General features: G+C 49.1%; 1 protein-coding gene across 3 annotated transcripts in view; it reads left to right on the top strand.

Annotated features, from left to right (window-relative positions):
- LOC149125987 (uncharacterized) overlaps positions 1-23,439 on the top strand; it is a 171,737-nt gene extending 148,298 nt beyond the window's left edge. The window contains exon 4 of one of the 3 annotated variants that reach the window (XM_089334801.1): positions 21,594-23,439. In XM_089334801.1, coding sequence (XP_089190927.1) covers positions 21,594-21,605 — 12 coding nt within the window. In that variant the 3' untranslated portion in view covers positions 21,606-23,439. Of the gene's footprint in view, positions 1-10,541; positions 10,980-20,863; positions 21,148-21,593 lie in introns of those variants that run through there. The other 2 variants (XM_089334800.1, XM_089334799.1) reach the window with 2 other exon arrangements.
- Positions 23,440-24,484: the final 1,045 nt, after the last annotated feature.

Raw genomic sequence — 24,484 nt, 5'->3', positions numbered from 1 at the left:
GTGAATCCAGAACGGTGACTGTGGTAACAGGGATAAAACTGTATTGGTAGTGGCTGTGGATCAGTGGTTAAAATTCCTGAGAAGTGCAGCTGCGGAGTGACTCTTTTTATGAGCCAAATTCAGGTTTATGTTTCTGAAAATCTGCCTTCCAGTGGATTAAACCTTGCTCGGGGTGGCGCTATGCGCTGTCTTGTGTTCCATTCAGTAACTGACTCTCATTGTTCAATACGGGATCCTTACCAAGAGTCTCGGAGCCCGTGGCACCTGGGATTGGGTGGTTGCTGAGAGCAGCAGGCGTCCCGAGAAAGTATAGGGAGCTGTGTGAAAATAGGGGTGGCTGAGGTCGGAGAGGAGAATTCATATTGCAGTTAGATTTAGGTCAGTAGAAACACGTGGGAGGAAGCTCCAGTAATTAAAAGAACCAGAATTTGGGACTGGCGTTGTGGTGCAGTGGCTCAAGCCACCATTTATGACACTGGCATTCCACATTGGAGCTCCAGTTTGAGTCCTGACTGTTCCACTTCTGATCCAGCTCCCTGCTGATGTGCCTGGGAAAGCAGTAGAGGATGGCCCAAGTGCTTGGAGCCCCTGCCACTTGTGTGGGAGGCCAGGGTGGAGTTCCTAGCTTTGGCCTGATCCAGACCTGCTGTTTTAGCCATTTGGAGAGTGAATCAGCCTAGCCCTGGGCTGACCCTGGGCAATCACTGGTATTTGGGGAGTAAATCACTAGATAGAAGCTCTCACTCACTCACTCCCCACCCCCACCCCCCGCCTCTAAATGGGAAGAGAGATGGGGAAAGAGAAAAAGAGAGAGAGAGATGGGTCAGGCACTATGGCATGAAGCCTCCACCTGCAGTGCCAAAATCCTATATGGGTACAGGTTCGAGCCCTGGCTGCTCCACTTCCGATCCAGCTCCCTATTAGTGCAGCTTGGAAAGCAGCGGAAGATGGTCCCCAAGTCCTTAGGACCTCTGCACCGTTGAGGCCATTTGGAGAGTGAACCAGTGGATGGAAGATCAATCTCTTTCTCTCTCTGCCTCTGCTTCTCTGTTACTCTGCCTTTCAAATAAATAAAATCTTAAAAAGAAAAGAAAAAGAGGAGGAGGAAAGAATATAATAAATTACATTTGAAAAAAGAAATGTTTATTTTAGTGCAAAAAACTGTGAAGCCTATGCATAGCTTTTTGTTTGTTTGGTTTTTGTTTTTTTGCCAGGTGGAGTGGACAGTGAGAGAGAGAGACAGAGAGAAAGGTCTTCTTTTGCCGTTGGTTCACCCTCCAATGGCCGCCACGGCTGGTGCGCTGCGGCTGGCGCACCGCGCTGATCCGAAGGCAGGAGCCAGGTACTTCTCCTGGTCTCCCATGGGGTGCAGGGCCCAAGCACCTGGGCCATCCTCCACTGCACTCCCTGGCCACAGCAGAGAGCTGGCCTGGAAGAGGGGCAACCGGGACAGAATCCAGCACCCCGACCGGGACTAGAACCCGGTGTGCCGGAGCCGCAAGGTGGAGGATTAGCCTAGTGAGCCGCGGCACTGGCCGGTGCATAGCTTTTTAATGATACTCATTTTCCACTACCTTTTTCGAAACTCCTTGTACCTTACATATAGGCTAAAGGGTTCTGGAAAGAGACTCCCCCACGTGTTTATCTTGGAGAAATTGTAGTGACTGGTAATTTTTGCGTATTTGCATGTCTTAATTTTTCTGTAAGGCACATTATGTGCATAATAAGTGAGCATTTTTCTACCATGAACATGATTTGCCTAATAAAAAAAATGGAGTTTCTAGTTTAAGAAATCACACCCACACTAAAAAGTAAATATTTGTACTATAAATCTGTGCTTGTTCCACATCAGCATGTTGGGCTTAGCAAGCAGAGAACTCCCTCCTACGTCTGGGAATTGGGTTCGGGGAGGTTCAGCGATGGCTCTGGGATCCTGAAGACTGAGCAGAGGCCCCTCTCTCGTCTCCCTTCTTTCACCCCCAGCAACACTGCAGGGCCCCTCCAGGCCTAGTCTGCCGTGGTGGCTGCAGCGGTCGTCTGTCTGTGTTACGTCCTAAAGCTCTGCAGCCCTCTGGTCCTTCTGCTCTGAGCCACTGAAGAGGACACGTGCTACCCTCCCCACTGCACACCTGGCGAGGTTTTTAAAACATTAGCCTTCTGCGGAAGACTTTGTAGACGATCCCCAGTGCTCTGAGAATATGAAGTATTTACGGGAGGCCTTACCTGATCGCTCGGTGACCTCCGCTTTTCCATTCCCTGAAGGAGTGTGCTCTGCCACACCTGCAGGTCCCCACGCTGCAGCCTGGGCCCTGTGTGGTGCTGGTCTAATCCCACCTCCTCCTCTGCCACACCTGCAGGCCGCACACTGCAGCCTGGGCCCTGTGTGGTGCTGGTCCTCTCCCACCTCCACCTCTGCCACACCTGCAGGCCCCCACGCTGCAGCCTGGGCCCTGTGTGGTGCTGGTCTAATCCCACCTCCTCCTCTGCACCACCTGCATGCTGCAGCCTGGGCCCCATGTTGGGGGTGCTGGTCCTCTCCCTCCCGCCCCTCCACCTGCTCCGCCAGAGCTGGCTCCAGTTACACAGTCTCTGCTAAAATGTCTCCTCCTCATGACCCTTTCCTGACCGCCCTCTGTAGCAGGTGTGTTCTCAGCTTCTCACCCAACTCTTCTCTGTATCTATTAGTGTGCAACAAAGTAACCAAACCTTAGTGGCTTAAAACAACAAACATTTATCCTATCAGCCAGGTCTGTGGACCAGAAACCCAGGGGTAGCCGGGCATTGTGGTCCTTCCGCAGGGTCTCTAGTGGGGCTGCAGGAGAGCTGCACCCAGCCTGAGCCTGACACATTGCTCATGCCCCACGAATGTGCATGGAAAACCATCTCCACAGTCAGCTGATTGGGTAAAACAGGAGGTGGAAATAGGTGTAGAGTGAACGTGGCCAGTTAATGTTGACTTCATCCAAGAAACTGTAATGGATAATTGGATGGGGATAAAGGGATTTCCTCTCTTTCTGCTGAAACTTCTATTTATTTTGGTCAGGAGATTGTACAGTTTTTATTTTCTCATAATTAATTTCCTTGGTTCTTTTCAAAGATTTATTTTATTTTTTGAAAGGTAGAATTACCGAGAGAGGGATAAAAAGTGAGAGAGAGAAAGAATCTTTCATCTGCTGGTTCACTCCCCAAATGACTGAAAGCCAGGGCTGGACCAGGCTAAAAGTCTCCCATGTGGGTGGCAGGGGCTCAAGCACTTGGGCCATCTTCCGCTGCTTCCCCAGGCACGTTGGCAGAGAGCTGGGTGGGCAGTGGAACAGCAGGGCCTGGAACTGGCGCCCACTGGGATGCCGGTGTTGCAGGCAGCTGCTTAGCCCACTGTGCCATGATGCTAGCCCACCCTTAGCTGTTTGTCAAATGAAACTACTCATAACAAATTTGTCTCTTTTTGTCTTATTATGTAGGCTGATTTTATTCAATCAGGGTTTCATTGTGTTCATGAGAAGAAGTTGTAACACAGAAGCAATCAGATAAAAGCTCATTTCCACTGTTTGAGATAAGGAGTCGGGGAGATCCGAGGTCATGGCAGAGCGCTGCACATTCTCTCGTGGGTTTCTCCACTGGATGGGAAACTCTGGGAAGCCATGGGGGCAGCTTCTTCCCCCCAGCCTGCGTGTGGCCCAGCTGTCAGTAGCATCCTCGTCATCACCGGGGAGCTTGTTAGAGATGCCCACCAACGTGCCGGGTCTGAGCTGGCATTTCACCAGCTCTCTGGAGAGCGCACTGAGGCGTAGTTCAAGAGCGGTGCTCCTGAGGGCTTCACCTGGGGCTTCTGCGTGAAGGCGGCCTCGTGCACCTCGGGAGAGGGTGCACCTGCTCCCCGGAGTTCGGCTTGGGGTTTCTGACCTCCGAGAAGGTCTTGGTGCTGCGCAGCCTCAGCGTCCCCCCGCCCCGGGTTTCCTGAGGCCGCTGCCTGGTGCAGTCCCCCCCAAATGCAGCCGGCTGAGCTCTGGTTTAGGCTTCTCTTAGCCCTCTGGCGGCCTCCCCCCAGGGGAGGAAGGAGCGAAGAACAGGTCACTCGAGGGTCCAGAACCCAGGATGTGGAAAGTGGGATCAGACTTGTAAAAGTGGCGTGACTTGGAGGATAACACTTTTTCCCATTTTAAAAATGCGTGCTTTATTTTACACAGGTTCTAAAACTCAGCTATGGAAAAGATGTGTTTTAGTTTTGTTTCTAGATGTTGAATTAAAAACAGAAATTCCGTGTTTTCAGGCCTCAGCAGAAATGGAAATTGCCTGCGAGCCCTGTCTCTGCTTTCTGGCAGCGTCAGTCCCAAGGGTCTGCTCCGCGGCGTGGTCAGGTTCCGTCCGTGCCTGTGCCCTTGTTTACCCCTGTGCCGCTGGGAAGGTGGGGGGCGTCCCCTTGAAGGTTTCTGAGAAAGCCCCCTCGGTGTACCGCTCACACTGCTAGGGAGCCGGGCGCGGTGGGCGCCTGTCACCTCTCCTCACATTTCCAGCCTCTGCCCGTCGGACTTGTTGACCCCGTCGGCTGCCAGGGCTCACTGGGTCAGTTCTTGGTTTACAGAGATGAGGAGGCGACCTGTGAGGGGGCCACCGGTTTCTGAAGCAGCAGCTCGTCCAGGGAGCTCTGCTAACAATTAAACCGAGAGCAGGGCCTGAAGGTTTCAGGCTGTAAGCAGTGCGCTTTCCTAATTCTGAGATAAACGGTGTTTCTCCAGCAATGGAGTCATTTGCCTCAGGTAGAGGGCCTGCGGGTTGTCGGCTCCATGCCTCCAATGCAGTATTTAAACTGCTTTATTTCTCTGCATTGAGCCTGGTGTCATTTGTTTGAAAATCTGTTTCTTGACCTAATTCTGAATTTGCCTTCTGATTTTTGTGTATTTCTTTATGATCTGTTGCCTTCTCTGCTACTGAAATTTGTTTAAGACAGCTGGCGTGTGTGTATGTGTGTGTGTGTGTGTGTGCATGTGAGGATGTGGGTTTTTCTGGGAAGATACACTGCACACATCAAACACAGAAAGCCCAGACACCGAATTTTTGCAGGAAATTTATCTTTGTGCTAGTGAATCAAGCTATAGATGATTAAGGAAACAAATTTCCTTTGAAATAAGGATGTAGAAATATCTTTCGGTCTTTTCTTTTTGATGTATGTAGTTTTTTTTTTTTTTTTTTAATCTATCCACGGTGATGATCTTGGTTCTGTGATGGCCATGCTGTCACGTGTACTTTCTGCAGAAGTAAGGAGAAACCAGACAACTGAGAAATGACCTTTGGACTTCAGTGGCCACTCTGAGTCAGGCGTGCCTGGCCAGCACACTGGGAACAGCCAGGAGTTCTCTGAGCGAGGCCACGTGCACCAGCGGCCTGCTGAGGCCTGTGCGGTGACGTCCTGTGGCCATCCAAGCAGGGAGCGGGCAGGCGGTACTCGGTGGTACTGGACCCAGCGTGCGTTCAGGCTGCGGAACGTGGTGTCCTGTAAGCGTGAAGCTCTGTGGTGAACGTCCAGTGTGGCTCAGATTCCTCACAGGTGAAGTTCAGTAGAGCCACAGATGGCACAGACGTCTAGTTCCCTTCAAAGTTAATTTTGATTGGAAAAAGGTCAGATCTGATCCGTTCCCTTCCTCCAACTCACAGAAAATGCTCGCTCAGCCAGCCACAGGTGGTCGGTTGTGATTCCAGGCGCCACACGTGTGGCCCCAAACGCGGCTGCATCACGCACAGTAGTTCTCTTGTATTCCTTCTGTTTACATCCAGAGAATGGCTTCTTTAGATGCAAGAAGGGCTCTAACACCCGCCCCCAGAGCCCCCTCAAGCCCCAGGATCAGAGCTCCAGGGAGGCAGCCAGATTCAGCTAGGATTTAATTGATGTTTACGGTTGTCTTGCGCTTATGGCAGCTGACAGTTAGTTCCCATTAATAACAATATCCACAGTTTTCACTTTAAATAGTTGTTTGAAGTATAAATCTGCCAGTTAGGAGGCATTGCTGAGGAGTTGTCAACGCGGATGTACAGTCTGGCGGAAGGCGTGGCGGTGTTCCTGGAGCTTCCCCGGTGGGCTCTGCAGACGAAAGCACGGGCTTCGGGGCCCCTGGCGCTGGCGTCCCTGTCGGGCACGACCTTGGGAAGATTGTCCCAACAATCTGTGATCTAGTCGTCTTCGTCTCAGAACAGCAGGAACAGTGACCACGTACGCGAAGGCCGTAGTACTTACTGCACTTGAGAAAGGCAGTGTCCTGGGGCCAGCATCTGAGCTGTCAGCGTCCCCTGTGGGCGCCGGTTCAAGTTCAAGTTCAGCTGCTCCTCTTCCTATGCAGGCCCCTAACAGTGTGCCTGGGAAAGCAGCTGCAGGTGGCCCAAGTGCTTGGGCCCCTGCCACCCATGTGGGAGATCCAGACGGAGTTTCAGGCTCCTCGCTTCAGCCTGGCCCAGCCCTGGCTCTTACAGTCATTTGGGATGTAAACCAGCAGGTGGAAGATTCTCTCTCTCTCTCTCTCTGTTTTTCAAATAAATAAATAAAGCTTATAAAAAGGTGTGGGGAGATATCCTCTAAGACCTACCTGAAAGCTTAAAGGCTTCCTCAGGTGTGTTTGATTTCCTGCACGGAATTCAGCTCCTCTCTATAGTGTAATATCAACAATTGGAAATCATTCGGCCCTACCCCTCTATAATTGACTTGCTTCCCTTTCTCTTTGCTATATGATTCATAAAGCACTTAGGTCTCCCTGTGCATCTTGTGAGATTTAAGCTATGTGAAATCCTAAGTCTGTGCGCATGAAGGCTGTAATTATATCCTGATCGTATTTCTCCCTCCGAGGTTCACAAAGCGGCTCTGGAATTCTGGCCATCTGGGTGTTCCAAACCTAACTGCGTACCTTTCCCTGTGTGCGTTTTCATTAGCCCGTCACCGCGTCGTGGAAGACGGGCAGATTGCAGTTACAGTTTTCGTGGCCATATGCTGCAACCCCACTTTTCAATTCTATTTGTGGGATGAAGGTTTTATGGAAAACATTTGCTGCAGGGTTGTGGACGTGCCTGGGGAGATGTGTGCTGTTCATCACGACGTCCCTCTCCCGTCATCAGCACGTGCCCTCGCCCCTTGTCCGAGCCTCCTTCCCAGGATCTGCCCATAAACCTGCCTCCTTGGTATTGTCGCCTTCGAGAACAAGCGCTGCTACACCTGTGCATACTTGCGTGATGGCACATGTGATGAAATGGACATGCCCATTAGAGTGTCATGTGCTTGAGCAAATCTCCCAACGTCTGTTTTAGCATAATGCAATAAAGTCACTTTTCCAGCAGATCAGGAATCGCACGCCAAGCCCCATGTGGACCTGCGAGGCTGCTCATTCCACATATGGCCAATTCCCTGAAGGGAGATGTTTGAATATTGTTGTTTTTTAAAAGTGGGTTAGCTAACAGAAAATTTAATTCATATGCTAAAGTGTGTCAGGCAGCTGAGTGCCAGCATTCAGCTCGTCATTATCTTGAATTGTGGGTTTAATCAAGTTCCTTCACTTAACCTGAATGTGTAAAATCTAGCATCCTACTCTAAGGAAAACCCTCACCTTTTATTTGGATAGTCCCAGTTTTGTGAAGTCTGCTGGAGACAGCCAGTGAAGTGAACCTAATGTGGGCGGTTAAATTCTCGGCAGGAACCGGAGCCTGCAGAGAGGTTGCTTTCATTAAAATAGCTTTGTCCAAGGAGACTTTTTTCACCAGACTTTTGCATCTGTTCCAGTGTTATTTGCATTCTGCTTGGCCCTAAATTAAAAAGGAATGGTATTAAAATGAAAACGTGGTTGTAGGAATGTATGCATCATGAAAAATAGAAATAAAAGATAAGTTTATTTTGGAACAAAAATTTTGGAGATCCTTGGCTATGATGGGTTGTTCAACAAGTTCATGGAACCTGTGTGTTATGAAAGAAAATGCTGGTGCTGGCGCTATGGCAGAGTGGGTAAAGCCGCTGCCTGTGGTGCTGGCATCTCATATGGATGCCGGTTCAAATCCCAGCTGCTCCACTTCCAGTCCAGCTCTCTGCTATGGTGTAGGAAAGCAGTAGAGGATGGCCCAAGTCCTTGGGCCCCTGCACCCTCGTGGGAGACCTGGAAGAAGCTCCTGGCTCCTGGCTTTGGATTGGTGCAGCTCTGGCCATTGCGACCATCTGGGGAGTGAACCAGCAGACTGAGGACCTCTCTCTCTACCTCTGCCTCTCTGTAACTCTGCCTTTCAAACAAATAAATAAATCTCTTTTTGTTTAAGATTTATTTATTTATTTGAAAGAGTTACACAGAGAGAAAAGGAGAAGCAGAGAGAGAGAGAGAGAGGTCTTCCATCCATTGTTTCACTCCCCAAATGACTTCAGTGGCCGGAGCTGGGCAGATCTGAAGCCAGGAGCCAGGAGCTTCTTCTTGGTCTCCCACTTGGGTGCAGGGGCCCAAGGCCCTGGGCCATCTTCTGCTGCTTTCCCAGGCCATAGCAGAGAGCTGGATAGGAAATGGAGCAGCCGGGACTTGAACCGGTGCCCATATGGGATGCTGGCGCTGCAGGCTGCTGTTTAACCCACTACACCACAGTGCCGGACCCCAAATAAATAAATCATAAAAAAATTTTAAAGAAATAAAATGCCTAAATTTCAGATTTATTTTTTTAAATTTTTTTTAATTTAATTTTTTTGACAGGCAGAGTGGACAGTGAGAGAGAGAGACAGAGAGAAGGTCTTCCATTGCCATTGGTTCACCCTCCAATGGCTGTCGCGGCTGGTGCGCTGTGGCCAGCGCACAGCGCTGATCTGAAGGCGGGAGCCAGGTGCTTCTCCTAGTCTCCCATGGGGTGCAGGGCCCAAGGACTTGGGCCATCCTCCACTGCACTCCCTGGCCACAGCAGAGAGCTGGCCTGGAAGAGGGGCAACTGGGACAGAATACGGCGCCCCGACCAGGACTAGAACCTGGTGTGCCGGCGCCACTAGGCGGAGGATTAGCCTATTGAGCCGCGGCGCCGGCCTTAAATTTCAGATTTTTTTTAAACATCAAATACAGTTACCTTTTAGCTCCATTTTTTTCCCACAATTTTTTTAAAGGATTTATTTATTTATTTAAAAGGCAGAGTTACAGAGACAGAGAGATCTTCCATCCCCCAATTCACTCCCCAGGTGGCACCAACAGCCTGGACTGTGCCAGACTGAGGCCAGGAGCTGGGAGCTCTGTCCAGGTCTCCCATGTGGGTGTCCAGCACCCAGCAGTAGGGACATCTTCCGCTGCTTTCTCAGGCACATTAGCTGGGAGCTGAATGGGAAGTGGAGCAGCTGGAACAGGGAACGATGCCAACTTCTGCTGGCATTGCAGGCGGCATTTGAACCGCTGCGCCACAATGCCAGCCCCATTTCCACAAACTTTTGAAGTTGGTGCTTCAAAAAGTTCATGTGAAAATGGAGTTAAAAGATAGGGTGCAGTTCCATGAACTTAAACTTTTTAGGAGAGTTTTATTACCTCATAGGCTAAGAAAGACACACACACACACACACAGAGAGACAGAGAGAGAGAGAGAGCTGCCTTTTACTGATTGACTCCCTCAGATGGCCTGTAACAGCCAGGGCTGGGATGGGCTGATGCTGGGAGCCAGGAACTGAATCTGGGTCTCCCACCTGGGTGACAGGGAACCACGTACTTGAGGTATCACCCGCTTCTCCCAGGGTGTGGCTTAGTAGGAAGTCAGGACAGGCAGCAGAGCCAGGAGTGGAACCCAGCACTAAAATATGGTATTCCCGCGTCCCCAACCTGCGGCTTTCCAAACACCTGCCCTCCATGATCTTAAGTTCCGTGTGTGTGTGTGTGTGTGTGTGTGTGTGAGAGAGAGAGAGAGAGAGAGAGAAAGAGAGAGACAGAGACAGAGACAGAGACAGAAGGATGAAGTCAGTTGACCAAATGCTGTATCATTTGCACAGATTTTGCATGGCTCCTGGGGAAAGCCGTTTAGTTTGCCCTGTTTGATACAAAGCCAGCCCATGTAATAGAGTTTATTTGTTCAGAGCTGGACATCAGGAATAATAGAATTATGTATTGTGTTTATGTAACCCTGGCTTTTATATCACCATCGCTGCTCATTCATTCATGTTTCAGATAGAAATTAGAAATGGAGATTGCAGATGAAATGTGCCAGGGTTCATGTGGGCATGTGAAATGTAGTTTTTCTCACTCTTGGGACCTAGTGTTTTGTAACAGAAATATAAATGAGTTCTAGAAGAGTATTCAGCCCTCATGAGAATTCATTTCCTTTAAGACATAGGTAGTTGACTTTGCCAGCAGGTGAGGCTTGCAAACTCATTTTTTCCATTATTTGTTATTAAAATTTTAATTCAGATATCAATACAAAGGGATTTTAAGCAATAGTATTAAGTTATGTTTATGGTCTTTGAATTATAAATGTGACTAATGATAAGTAGAGTCTCCTACTTAGTACAGCAAACATCTCTTGAGGGTTCACTTTTTTCCTTTTTGTAAGATGATATCCTGCATGCTTTACAGGTAGAAATGATCCGGTATCCCAGTCTCCTGCTGTATTTTATGAAAGAACGAATGAGGAGCATCTGACCTTTCTGGATGTTACTGAGATTACTTACATAACATAAGTGAAACCTGACTTTCTAAATTGGCTGTATTCTTCAGAACCCAGTGTTAAGTTGACTAGTTAAAGCTGACAGTGTTTCCTATTTTGATCTATTAAAAGCAGCAACTTCATATGGTTTAACCTACTACCCATCCTTTGCTGAAAACCCACGAGATATATAACTGCATTCAGTACATGAAGCATGTTCAGGCTCTAAGAATAAAAAGATAACACCTTTGGGAACTGCTATGAGGAAAAAAGCTCACTGGCATATATGAATTTCGGGATTTCCTAGCGGGGAGCATGAAATGAAGCAAGTTTAGTACCAGAAAAACATTGGAATTTATATTTAACTTCTTCTGAATCTTTGCCTTAAAAGCACTTCAACCAGTAAGAAGGACCACAAACTCTATTTGCAAAGAATTTGAATACTAAATAGAATTTGTAATGTATTTTGTTGTGAAACAGTTCCTTATTTATTGGTAGACAACAAAGCTGCTTGGCAGGTTAACTCTACAAACAAGGGAATATAACGGCAAAGGAAGACCTTTCTCTCTCTCTCTCTCACTGTCCACTCTGCCTGTCAAAAAAAATAAATAAATAAATAAATAAAAGGGGGGGGGGCGGCGCCGTGCTTAATTAGGCTAATCCTCCGCCTTGCGGCTCCGGCACACCGGGTTCTGGTCCTGGTCGGGGCGCCGGATTCTGTCCCGGTTGCCCCTCTTCCAGCCAGCTCTCTGCTGTGGCCTGGGAGTGCAGTGGAGGATGGCCCAAGTACTTGGGCCCTGCACCCCATGGGAGACCAGGAGAAGCACCTGGCTCCTGCCTTCGGATCACTGTGGTGTGCCTGCCGCAGCGCACCAGCTGCAGTGGCCATTAGAGGGGGAACCAACAGCAAAAGGAAGACCTTTCTCTCTGTCTCTCTCTCTCACTGTCCACTCTGCCTGTCAAAAAAAAAAAAAAAAAAAAAAAAAAAAGAACAAGGGAATGTGAGAATCCCAGGCCCGAATCCAGGATAATGAGCAGAACTCTGGGAAGGGCACTAGGACCGGTCTGCTGGCCCTTCAGACTGACTCCCCAAAGCAAACATGGCGACCCAGCAGGGCCAAAAGTGCAGCGCAGGTTCAGGGGCCTGCGGACGCTGTTTCTTGGTTCGTGTCACCCTACGGACTCAACAGGAATTAGATTGCATGCTGGGTAGAGTTGAACAACACAGCTGTCCTGAGAGATCCCTTGTACTGCTAACACTTCCTTGCCCCCTCTCTGTGTTTTAACAGCTCAGGACCTGCCTGGAAATGGAGTCCTTGGGAAAATCCCTAAGACTGAAGGTTACAGCCACTCACCTTCCTTCCAGGTCCATCTCTGTTGTAATTGGGAAAACAGACTGACTAGCCGATTCTAGCGGTGTAAAAGGCCAATTAAAGGCAAAATACAGCCCCAGGATGAGCTGATTTTCTTCCGCTATTTTGCCTAGAAAATGGCAGATTCTTACACAGGCTTTCCTGGCAGCTCCGAGAAAATCTGGAATGTCTATTTAGAATTATAGAAATCTTTTTGGATTCTGTAGCTTCAGCTAAATGATGGGCAAAGAACATCTAAGGAAACAGGAACTCAAAAAGTGGTGTGCGATGCCTGGCGCGGAAGGTGGGCATCCACTTGGCAAGTGCGCTGGGTCCTTCCCCCCACTCGTCTCCCTTTTCCTCTGGGTCAGGCGTGACGGGAATTCCCAGGCCAGAACAGGGAGCCAGAGTTTCCTCCTGCCCCTCTGGCTGCCGGTGTGTGGCCCTCACGGAATTAGAAGTTTCTTTTTTATTTTATTTTTTTTTATTTTATTTTTTTTTTTTTATTTTTGACAGGCAGAGTGGACAGTGAGAGAGAGACAGAGAGAGAAAGGTCTTCCTTTGCCGTTGGTTCACCCTCCAATGGCCGCCGCTGCAGCCGGCGCACCGCGCTGATCCGATGGCAGGAGCCAGGATCCAGGTGCTTTTCCTGGTCTCCCATGGGGTGCAGGGCCCAAGCACCTGGGCCATCCTCCACTGCACTCCCTGGCCATAGCAGAGAGCTGGCCTGGAAGAGGGGCAACCGGGACAGAATCCGGCGCCCCGACCGGGACTAGAACCCGGTGTGCCGGCGCCGCCAGGTGGAGGATTAGCCTATTGAGCCACGGCGCCGGCTAGAAGTTTCTTTTTTTCATTTTTAAAGCACATTATTCCTATCTCTCTGTGTTAACAACGAGACCCGTTTTTTAAAACAGTTTATTTGAGAGTCAGAGGAAGGCAGGCAGGCAGAGAGAGCTGCTACCCCCTGGTTCACTTCTCAGACTCCTTCAGGGGTCCCCGGCTGGGACTGAAGCTGGGAGAAGGGAACTCAATACAGGTCTCCCATGGGAGTAGCAAGAACCCAATTACTTGAGCTATCGCTGCTGCGTTCCAGGGTCACAGTAGCAGGAGGTTGGAGTTAGGAACTGGAGCTGAGGACAAATCCAGGCCCTCTGATACAGGATGCAGGCCTTCTAACTGGCATCTTAATTGCTTAAATACCCACCACCTCTTTTTCCTTCTAAAACACTAGAGGTCAGCCTCTTGGTTTACTGTGAGCATATCTGTGACAAGGGTCTGGTCTTCGTTGCTCTCCAGGGCCTATCAGATTGCTTGGCCTATGCTCATTTATTTATTTAATCGCTGAGTCATTCATTTATTCCAGTTTGGAGCCCTTTGATACGTGATCATTGACTAACTGGATGAATGAGTGAATACGCTTGTACTCTTGTTTTAGAGCTTGTGAAATTCATGGACAACTTTCTTTCCTTTTTTAAGATTTATTCATTTATTTAAAAGTCAGAGTTACACAGAGAGAGAAGGAAAGGCAGAGTGAGAGAGAGAGGTCTTCCATCCACTGGTTCACTCCCCAATTGGCTGCAACGGCTAGAGCTGTGCCAATCTGAAGCCAGGAGCTTCCTCCGGGTCTTCCCATGGGGGTGCAGGGGCCCAAGGACGTGGGCCATCTTCTACTGCTTTCCCAGGCCACAGCAGAGAGCTGGGTCAGAAGAGGAGCAGCTGGGTCTCAATCTGGCGCCCAGATGGGATGCTGGCACTGCAGGCAGGGCTTTACCTGCTATGCCACACGCAGGCCCCGGACAACTTTCCAGGTGTGTATATGAGAAACTCCCCATGCACCTCACACATATTCTTATCATCTTAAAACCACTCAGTACAGGCCAATGTTGTGGTACAGGGGGTTAAGTCCCTCCTTGTGATGCCATCTTCACACACTGGAGTGTGAGTTCAATTCCCAGCTACTCCAGTTTCAATCCAGCTTACTGCTAATGCACCTGGGAAGGCACTGGAAGATGGCCTTAGCGCTTAGGCCCCTGCCAGCCATGTGTGAGACCTGGATGGAGTTGCTGGCTCCTGGCTTCAGCCTGGACCAACACTAGTTGTTATAGCCAGGAATGAACCAGGAGGTGGAAGATCTCTCTCTCAGTCACTCTCTTTCTTTCTGTTACTCTGCCTTTCATCATCTTTTTTTTTTTTTCTTAAGATTTATTTATTTATTTGAAAGTAACAGAAAAGAGAGAGAGAGGGAGAGATCTTCTGTCTGCTGGTTCACTTCCCAGATGGCCACAAGGCCAGGGATGGACCAGGCCAAAGCTGGAGCCAGTAGCTTTATCCGAGTCTCTCATGGGTCGCTTTGACTTTGAAGTAAATAAATAAATCTTAGAGAAAAGGAAAACAACCAAACTCAGTGGCTCTCACGGTTCTTTGGACCAGGTTCACGTGGCCTCCAAGTCTTCCCAGTCATCGCCCAACATTTCAGCCTCGTTTCTTGGCATTCTCTCCGTCATGTCCATGCTGTCATCATACTGGCCTCAAAGTAACTCAGCGTCTGTGCTCCTGGGCTGCAGGGCCCTTGCACCTGCTGTACTGTGATCTGAACAGCGCTTTCCCCATCCTGCACCTCATTGACTTCTCTCTCTCTCTCTCTTTCTCTCTCTCTCTCTGTAACTCTGCCTCTCAAATAAATAAATAAATAAATGTATTTTTTAAAGATTTATTTATTTTTACTTGAGAGGCAGAGTTACACAGAGAGAGAAGGAGAGGCAGAGAGAAAGACAAAGGTCTTCCTTCCATGGTTCACTCCCCAATTGGCCGCAATGGCTGGAGCTGCTCTGATCCAAAGCCAGGAGCCAGGAGCTTCTTCCAGGTCTCCCACGTGGGTGCAGGGGCCCAAGCACTTGGGCTATCTTCCACTGCTTTCCCAGACCACAGCAGAGTGCTGGATCAGAAGTGGAGCAGCCGGGTCTCAAACTGGCGTTCATAAGGGATGCCAGCACTGCAGGTGGCAGCTTTACCTGCTATGCCACAGCACCAGCCCCATAAATGTATTTTTAAAAAAGAAAATGTTCACTTTTGAAGCAAGTTCCTATCTTAAGAAAATTAAAAGATATTAGTATAAAATTGTTATCTTTTTTCCCCTCAAATTCTCCCAAATAACACCTGTTTGCAGTTAAGACTTGGTTTTTATTTCTCAAGTGATACCATTTTCTTCTCTTTCACTCGAGCAAGTATTGGAAGATATTTGCAAAATAATTTGAAATGACAGGGTGTGTTTTTGGCACGGTGGTGAGATCCCAGTTGAGATGTCTGTATCTCATATCAAAGTGCCTGGATTTGAGTCTCAGCTCTGCTTCTGCTTACAGCTTCCTGCTAACGCACACATGAGACGCAGGAGGCAGTGGCTCAAGTACTTGGGTCCCTCCTATCACATGGGAGACCCAAATTGAGTTCTGGACTCACCAGAGGGAAACAGTGGATGGAAGATTTCTCTCTGCTTCTGTGTCTCAGCCTTTCAAATAAATGAAAATAAATTGAAAATGTAATAATTTGGAACAAAAGTTGAACATGAGCCATGTGAAGAAAGGGAGTAAAAACTTAATATTTTAGACAGGAGGGGAAAATGGGGTCATTTTCACTGGTTCATACAAAGGAGGTTTTATCTCACTCCATTTATGCGCAGACTGAGAATTTATAAAGGACAGAAATTTATTTCTCACAGTTTGGGAGGGGGGAGGTACAGGGTCAGTGCACAGTAGGACTGGCATCTGGGGACAGATGCCCTTCTGCCTCCAAGGCACTGCCTTGGTGCTGTGTCTTCTCAGGGGAGGGCTGTGTCCCTTCGTGGGGAAGAGCTCTCTCTCGGCCTCACGTCTGTTTACAGGGTGTTTATTCTCATTTGTGAGGGTGGAGCCCTCCCAAGGCCACGCCTCTTAATGCTGTTGTATTGGGTTAAGTTCCCACATGGATTCTGGAGCACAAACCATCATCACAGCCCACAGCAGGTGTCCACGTAACAAACTCTGAAGGATGAAGAGGAGACTGAGGGTGCTTTCAGACAACTGTGTGTGTGTGTGCTTGTTTCTTTTTTTTTATTTGAGAGGTAGAGTTAGAGGGGGAGAGAGAGAGGTCCTCCATCCTCTGGTTTACTCCCCAAAAGGCTGGGCCAGGCCAAACCCAGGAGCCAGGAGCTTCTTCCTGGTCTTCCACGTGGCTGCAGGGGCCCAAGCTCTTAGGCCGTCCTCCACTGCTTTCCCAGGCAAACTAGCAGGGATGGGATTGGATGTGGAGAAGCTGGGACTTGAACCAGCACCCATGTGGGATGCCAGCGCTGCAGGTGGTGGCATAACCCACTACGCCACAGCACCAGCCCCATCAAACAGCTGTGCTTCTAATAGCTAGGAAAATTAGCCAAATATTCTGGAGTCTGGTTAGTTCTGGAACGTGAAATCCTAAGATAGATAAGGGTATGGGACAAGGCAGGCAGGATGTGAGAGACCTTGTCTTAAAAGTGGGACCCAGGGGCCGGCGCCGCGGCTCACTAGGCTAATCCTCCGCCTTGCGGCGCCGGCACACTGGGTTCTAGTCCCGGTCGGGGCGCCGGATTCTGTCCCGGTTGCCCCTCTTCCAGGCCAGCTCTCTGCTGTGGCCAGGGAGTGCAGTGGAGGATGGCCCAGGTGCTTGGGCCCTGCACCCCATGGGAGACCAGGAGAAGCACCTGGCTCCTGGCTCCTGCCATCGGATCAGCGCAGTGCAGCGCGCCAGCCGCGGCGGCCATTGGAGGGGGAACCAACAGCAAAAGGAAGACCTTTCTCTCTGTCTCTCTCTCTCACTGTCCACTCTGCCTGTCAAAAAAAAAAAAAAAAAAAAAAAAAAAAAGGGACCCAGGACCAGATTTCACATCCAGAGTGGTACAAGAGCTGGGCGACGCTGGTTCAGAAACCCTCCATGTAGGAGGATAAAGATAGTTTCATTGCGGAGTAGGACTGGGTATCTGAGTAAAGGAGTGTATTGTTCGATTCTATTTCCATCTAAGAAATGCAGCCTCTCTTCTTCAAGGATGATATTAAAATGTGGATGGGACCAGTAGTGTAGCAGGCCAGACCACTACCTGCAATGCTGGCATCCCATATGAGTGCCAGTTCAAGTCTCAGCTGCCCCTCTTTCTCCCTCCCTCCCTCCCTCCCTCCCTCCCTCTCTCTCTCTGTCTCTCTCCTTCTTTCATTCATTTATTTACTTGAAAGGCAGAGTCACAGAGAAGGAGAGGCAGAGAAAGAGAGGTCTTCCATCCACTGGTTCACTCCCCAAATGGCCCCAGTGGCCAGAGCTGAGATGATCCGAAGCCAGGAGCCAGGATCTTTTTCTGTCTCCCACGTCAGTACGGGGGTCGAAGGTCTTGGGCCATCTTCTACTGCTTTTCCAGGCCACGGCAGAGAGCTGAATCAGAAGTGGAGCAGCTGGGCCTTGAATTGGCACCCATATGGGATGCTGGTACTGCAGGCTGTGGCTTCACCCGCCACATCACAGCACCGGCCCCATCCAGTTTCGATCCAGCTCCCTGCTAACATGCCTGGGACAGCAGCAGAAAATGGCTTAAGCGCTTGGGTTCCTGTCACCCACATGGGAGACTGTATACATTCCTGGCTGCTGGCTGTTGTGACCATTTGGAGAGTGAACCAGCATATAAAAGATTCTCCCCCCACCCCAATTTCTTTCCTTCTCCCTCTCCCTTTCTGTCTCTCTCTGTTACTCTGCCTTCCAAATAAATGAAACGTTTTTGTTTTTTGAATGGGCGCTACATAATGCCATGAAGAAAGATTCTAAAAACCTCGGTTATGGAAAAACATTAATCCTATGGTTGCTCACAGGGGCTATATTTGGAGGTTCCAGGGGTTGTGCTGGAGCTGCCTGGGCAGCGAATGGAAAGGGAGCGCTCACTCTGTGGTTTGAGGCGGCCGTTCTGTCCCTGCTGGGTTAGAATTGCTCCCGGGTTGTTATTGACACAGCGCTATCAGCCCTGATGTTCTCTTCAGCTAATTGAGCTGAGCCTCTTGGAACTCACTGTTTAATGGAGTTGTCAAGCCAGGAAGGACTTCAGAGTGAGAACGATCAATGTCAGACTGAACCAGTGGATGGAGGACCTCTCTCTCTCTCGTTTCTCTCTTTCTCCCTCTGTCTCCTTCTCCTCTCTCTCTCTCTCTCTCTCTCTCTGTTACTCTTTCAAATAAAAATTAACAAATAAATAAATCTTAAAACAAGAAAAGCTACCTACCAGTAACAAATGCCTTTATGAAAACTGCTCATAAATGCTCATAGCAATATTATTCATGGTAGTCAAAATATGCACACAATCCAAATGTCTATGAACTGATAATGAACAAAATGTGGTATGCAAAACCATTGAATATTATTTGGCAATAGGTACTACAGCATGATACATACTACAACATGGATGAAACTTGAAAACATGCTAAGTAGAATAAACCAGATGTCAGGAGCCATCATTTTATTCTATTTATAAAAATATCCAGAATAGGAAAACCCATACCGATGTAGTCAGTTAACTGTAGTCGGAGCTGGGGGAGGGAATGACCTCTGATGAATGTGGGTTCTTGTGGAGGTGATGACCTTGTTCTAAAGAACATCGTGGGAGGCTGGTTTTGTGGTCCAGTGGGTGGAGCTGCTACCTGTGATGCCAGCATCCCGTATGGATGACAGGTCAAGTCCTGGCTATTCTACTTCCAATCCAGCTCCCTGCTAATGCCCCTGAGAAAGGAGGCAAGATGACCCAAGTACTTGGACACCTGCCAGTGCTGTGTGGGGTGGGGGCAGCCTGTGCGGTATTCTAGTCTCCTGGCTTCAACCTGGCCCAGTCCCAAGCCATTGAGGCCATCTGGGGTATGAACCAGTGAATAGAAGATCGATCTCTGTCCCTCTCTTTCTCTCTCCCTGTCCATCTCTGTGTAACTCGGCTTTCAAATTGAAAATAATAAACAAAGGAAAATAGTGATGATGACTGCACAGCTCTGTGAATATACTAGAAGCCACTGAGTTGTGTACATTAAAAGGTGCATCTTGTGATGTGAATTATATTTCAGTAAAACTTAGGAAAACACAACTTGTAAAATGACACAAGAGAAAGCTGGACGTTGAAGGAACCGGCCGGACTGTGTCGTGCAGGATGGTTTGGAGCTGTCGTCTCACTGAGCTTAGTGAGTAGTTGCCAGCATGTGAGGGGCCCACGCCTGGAGGATGCTGCCGGCAGTAAACATGGAGAGGAAGGGGCTGAATGGCCGGAAGAGGAAGTGAGGGGGGGACTGAGAATGACCCCAGAGTCATCGCCTGGACGCCAGGGTTCCATCTGCAGAAGTGTGGGAGTTGCAGTTATAGTCAGTTTTTGGTGGAAAGTGAGATTCAGTTTTAGACACGGTTACTAAAGTGTCCGGTAGTCACCGAAGAAAACTGATGGAGCACGAGTCAGAGTCGTGGCTGGAAATGCAACTTCAAAAGAATTGGCTTAGAAGGGAACACGTGTGCTCATGTGACAGTTGCGCCAAACAGCTGAGGTGCCTGGGTGAGGGACGCTGGCTTACCAACATAAGCAAGAGCCCCCCTTCGTGCCTCAATGTCCCCATAGGACACTGCCATAGCATTTGCTCTCTGGACACCCTGTGGACTCTGAACTGGGAAGGTGGCGTCCCCAGCGTGTTCCTCAGTTGGGGATGATGCCAGGCTGGCCGCCGGGCTGGTCATTAGGTGAGAGAGGCACTCTGTTGTGCTAATTCCTCCTCTGCCCCTTTTGGGCAGCTGCTGTAACTTATTCTAGCTAAAGGAGAGTCATGGAATGGTGCTGTTTTAGCTCAGAGAGCTCCAGAAATAACAGTGGCAGGCATGGAGATTAAATTCATTTAATTTAAACATGATCTCCACATTTTACTGGCTCTGTTTTTATGCATCTATATAATGATTTTTTTTTTGTTTTCTTCTCCAGGAAATTAACCATTTGCATTTATTCTAGGGAGAATTTAAAAACAATATTTAAAACTTGGATTCTTGGATCTCTAAATCTCTAATCTCCACTGATTATTTTTCCTTGTTATCCAGGATGAGTGTAAGGAAATTTGGAGAACAAATGAGTAAATATTTTTGAAAGCTAGCCTGAGTGTTGATGATGACTCGAATCCTAAGTTTTGGGTGCCAAAATATCTCATCAGATGGTGAGGGGGATTTAGAGGCATCTTGCGATGCCTGAACAAGGTGGTGCTTGTTAAGCCGGAATTCTCCACTGCTCCGTCAGGACTGTTGATGCCCGAGGAACCTGGGTTGTTAGAACACCTCTCAGTGGGAGGCAGTCCGTGAATGTCGTTAAGGACACCAGCCCCACAGGGGCCACCTTTGCTTGGCTGACATTTTCAGCTGGAGAAGGTTGGAATCATTTTTTTAAGTTGACAATTACTGTTCTTTTAAAGATTTACTTGTTGATTAGTTGAGGGATCAGGGAGAGAATGAGGTCTTCCATTCCACTGGTTCACTCCCCAAATGCTGACAACAGCTAGGAGGCCTGGGCAGTGCTAATAAGGCCAGTGCCAGGAACTGCTTCCAAGACTCCCATGTGGATGGCAGGGACCCAAATACTTGGGCCATCGTCAGCTGCTTTTCTAGACACATCAGCAGGGAGCTGGATTGTAAGCAGAGCAGCTGGGATTCAGATGGGCACTCTAATAAGGGAGGCCGGCACCACAACGCTGGCTCCAGGGACTCTTTTTCTTTAAATGTAATCACGGACCACTGACACATCTAAAAACATAATTTCTTAACATCATCAAATTTCCAAATAACATGTTAATAAATATGTCATAATTTTCATAGTTTTTAAAATAGATTTTTTTTATTTATTTGAGATACAGAGTTACAGAGAGAAGTAGAGACGGAGAGAGAGAGGTCTTCCATCTGCTAGTTTACTCCCCAAATGGTCACAGCAGCCGGAGCTGAGCCAATCTGAAGCCAGGAGCCAAGAGCTTCTTCTGCGTGTCCTACGTGGGTGTGGGGACCCAAGGACTTGGGCCATCCTCCACTGCCTTCCCAGGCCATAGCAGAGAGCTGGATCAGAAGGTGACACACTTTGCCACTGTGACACACTGGCCCCAATTTTCATAGTGTTTTAGTTTATTTGAACCAGGACCCCAATAAATTGTTGCCTCATATTGCAATTGGTATGTCTTTAATCTCCGGGGTTCCTCGTCCATTAATCTCTCATTTTCTTATCTGCTTTTTTTTTATTTTTTTATTTAATGAATATAAATTTCCAAATCTTATCTGCTTTTTATCCCCTGGAAGCTTATTTGAAGAAACCAGATTTTTGTCCTGTAGAGTTACAGGTTGGGTTTTGCTGATTGCATCCCTGTGATTAATACTCTGTTCCTTCATGTTAACAACTACTAAAACCACAGTGTTGTATTCTTGCATCAGAAACTGTGTTTCTTATTATATGTCTTTTTATAACTTAGTAGCTGTTGTGCTCAACACTAAGTCTACTAATTCATCAGGACTGTGAACTGGTGATATTGGGTCAGTCCTGCTTCAGTTATCAGCAGCAAAACTCCTGTGAAGCGGAGCGTTGCTTGGTTTGTCTTTCAGTCTTCCGAGTGATGAAATGAGTGACGTCCAGCAGTGTCAGTCAGGCTGTGCCCCTGCCTGCCGATGGCCCACAGAACCGCAGCTGCTCTCCACACGCACCTGCCGCATCTGCTCCCCCCTCCGCTTCATCAGCATGCTGTCTTGCACTGTCTACCTTGCTAGTGGAACTGAAAGTAATCAAACCTGGAGTTGTTGATGTGTCTCACGTGGGCCGAGCCCTTTGCTGGGCTGGAGGTTTTGCACTTGCTGGACCCTCTGCCTGGCCACCCCTCGCCCCATTGGCTCCTCCTGCACTTCCATGCTGAGATGTCTCCTCCTGGAGGCCTTCCCTGACTCCTTGGCAAAGGCAGCGCCTCTCCCTTCCGAGCTTCTGTTTAATTCCGCTACAGCACGTGTGACAAGCTGCCAGTATCCTCTATTCATCATCTCCCCCAGGCATGCTAGCTCCGTGAAAGCCGGATCTTCCCGATCCCGCACACCTCTGTTGCCCAGGGCACGTACAGCACAACGTCTACCGCACAGCGGCTGCGTTTCTGTTTTTGAATGAACACCACAGACCTGCCAAGGCAACGTGTCCTCACCTCCATGAATGGGGTGGAGGATGAGCTTGGTGGTGGGAGGGCTCCTCCCGTGTTTTCCACATTGTTCTTGGAGGACATGGAAGGGAGGATTAGACCATGCAGGGCGATACCTCCCGACTTCTTCATGTTGCAGCAGCTGGAGCGAATGATGTCTGTGTTAGGACAGGCCATTGGAGCTGGCTGGAGGCTCCCACCTGGGCACTCAGGCCTGCCCTACGGCCTGGTGCTGGAACAGAAGACCAGATGAGTCGGGACGGAGAGAACACTTCTGGAGTTACAGGGTGGGAGCCTGGGGTGGGCCTACTGATTAGGGCAGGAAGTTCCTTTGAGTGTACGCTTTCACTTTGATGACCCTCAGGATGGAGAAGACGGGGGTTTCCTGAGCCTGCACAGGATTTCGAAAGCCCCCTTCCCTCTCAAAATCCACTTTCCTCTGCAGGAAATCCCACCAACTTGAGAATTACTTCAAAGCATTCTCTTTGTACAATATAAGTACTTTCAGCATGATTAAGACGCTTAAGAGTGTTTTTTGCCTCTCAGTGAATTAGCTTAACCAAACAGCTTTCTTCCCAAAATTGAAGGCATTGACACTTAGTTTAGCTTAGGGGGTCGAAGGGGAAGGGAGCAGTTTTGGAGTTGGGTCCTCATGTGTGGCTGGAGGAGTTCAGGCCATCCCAGCACGTGCTGCTGGGCAGGCTGGAGTGCTTATGCCCCGGGGACCAGACACAGGGACGGGCCAGCCAGCCCCAAGTTTCAGTCCATTTCTCTAATGCTGGAGGCTTAAGACTTTTATCCAGGATTGCTTCGGTTCTCTGGCATTCATTACCAGTGCAGGATACAGGCCTGACCCAGAATAGAAGCTCACTGTGTAGAGACTCACCAAGGCCAGCAGGAGCTCCATGCAGGTCTCCACATGGCTGGTGGGGGCCCAAGCACTTGGGCCACCCCCTGCTGCCTTTCCCAGGCCGTTAGCAGGGAGCTGGATTGGAAGTGGAGCAGCCAGGACACGAACTGGTGCCTACGTGGGATGCTGGCGTTGCAGGTGCCGACTTCACCTGCTGTTCTTGGGGTGCTCACCCAGTTGCATTCTTTCTAAAGCAACATCTTTGCATTCTTGATAGCAGAAATCAAGACTAAGAGGTGAAAAAAAATCACAAGGCATTTAAATTACAGCCAAAAAAAAAATCTTTTCATGGAATGTTAGATTGTGAGAAAACCAATTTAGACTCCTCATTGATGCAGGAAGGGCTACTCTGCCCACTGGCGATGGGGTGTCCAACCATCCTTCCAGGCCTGGAGAACCCTTTTCTGCTCAGGACCATTCGGATATTCATAACATCACTCGTGGGCTTGACAAAGCTGTCCACTTAAAAGCTGGCCTGCCACAGTAGACTGAATTTCAAGTTCCACCTGCAGTTGCCTCGGTAGGAGCAGACTAAAGGATCCCGAGGGCCTTACACGGCCCACGGGCCAGCCCTTCCCTGCCCCTGCACCAGTGCCCGCAGTTCCACTGATCCCCACGGCGGCTTTGTCCCTTTGTGTTGACGGACATCTCTGTGGTCCTCCTTTCCTTGAGTCAGAATCTGATTATAAATGTCATTAGTCTTTGTTTCCCATCCACTGTCACAAAGAGGAAGTTGGTTGATTCTTCAAGTAAACGTTGTTAGTTTCTCCGTGATCTTCTTCCTCATCTATAAACCTCCCAGCTCTCCCAGCTCTTCCTGGTCTCCCATGAAGGGGGTCAGAATGACCTCTTCCTCCAGCCTACCCCAAAACTCATCTCCAGTTTTTGTCCTTGGCCCTTCTTGTCCTTCTTTTCCAGGAACTGTGCATCGTCTCCCTCTTCTCTGTGTCTTCAAGGTTTGCCTTAGCCCCAGCCTGCAAATAGGCCGTTGTACTCTACTCCTTGTTGCTGACCTGCTCCAAGTGGCTCCAAGTGTGAGCCAGCAAACTTGGACTCAATGGACAGTGAGTGCTGCCATGGTTACTTCTGAGGCTGGAGGTGTGGCAGTGTCCTCTGCACATCAAGCAGACCGTCAACCCTGTGGTGGACACTGGGCTGGGTGTCCTCTAAGTCCATTCCAAACTCTGGACAGTGTCAGATCCCCCAGGTCGAGGGCTCAGTCCTGCTCCCAGTTCCATTGCCAAACTCGGGTCCCGTGGTGTTCACCGCACTGACTGGGGCTCCTGCAGATCCTCCCTCTGCTTTCGTTCATCAGCCGGAGTGCCTCACAGGAGTCAGGTGGACACATTCACCAGCTTGTTATAAAGGATGTTACAGAGGATACAGGTGAAGGGATGCGTAGGGAG

This window comes from Oryctolagus cuniculus, chromosome 6 (genome assembly GCF_051225735.1).
Source record: "Oryctolagus cuniculus isolate XC-2025 breed Fujian yellow rabbit chromosome 6, ASM5122573v1, whole genome shotgun sequence".
Classification (NCBI taxonomy): domain Eukaryota; kingdom Metazoa; phylum Chordata; class Mammalia; order Lagomorpha; family Leporidae; genus Oryctolagus; species Oryctolagus cuniculus.
This window is presented reverse-complemented; position numbering and strand designations above follow the sequence as displayed.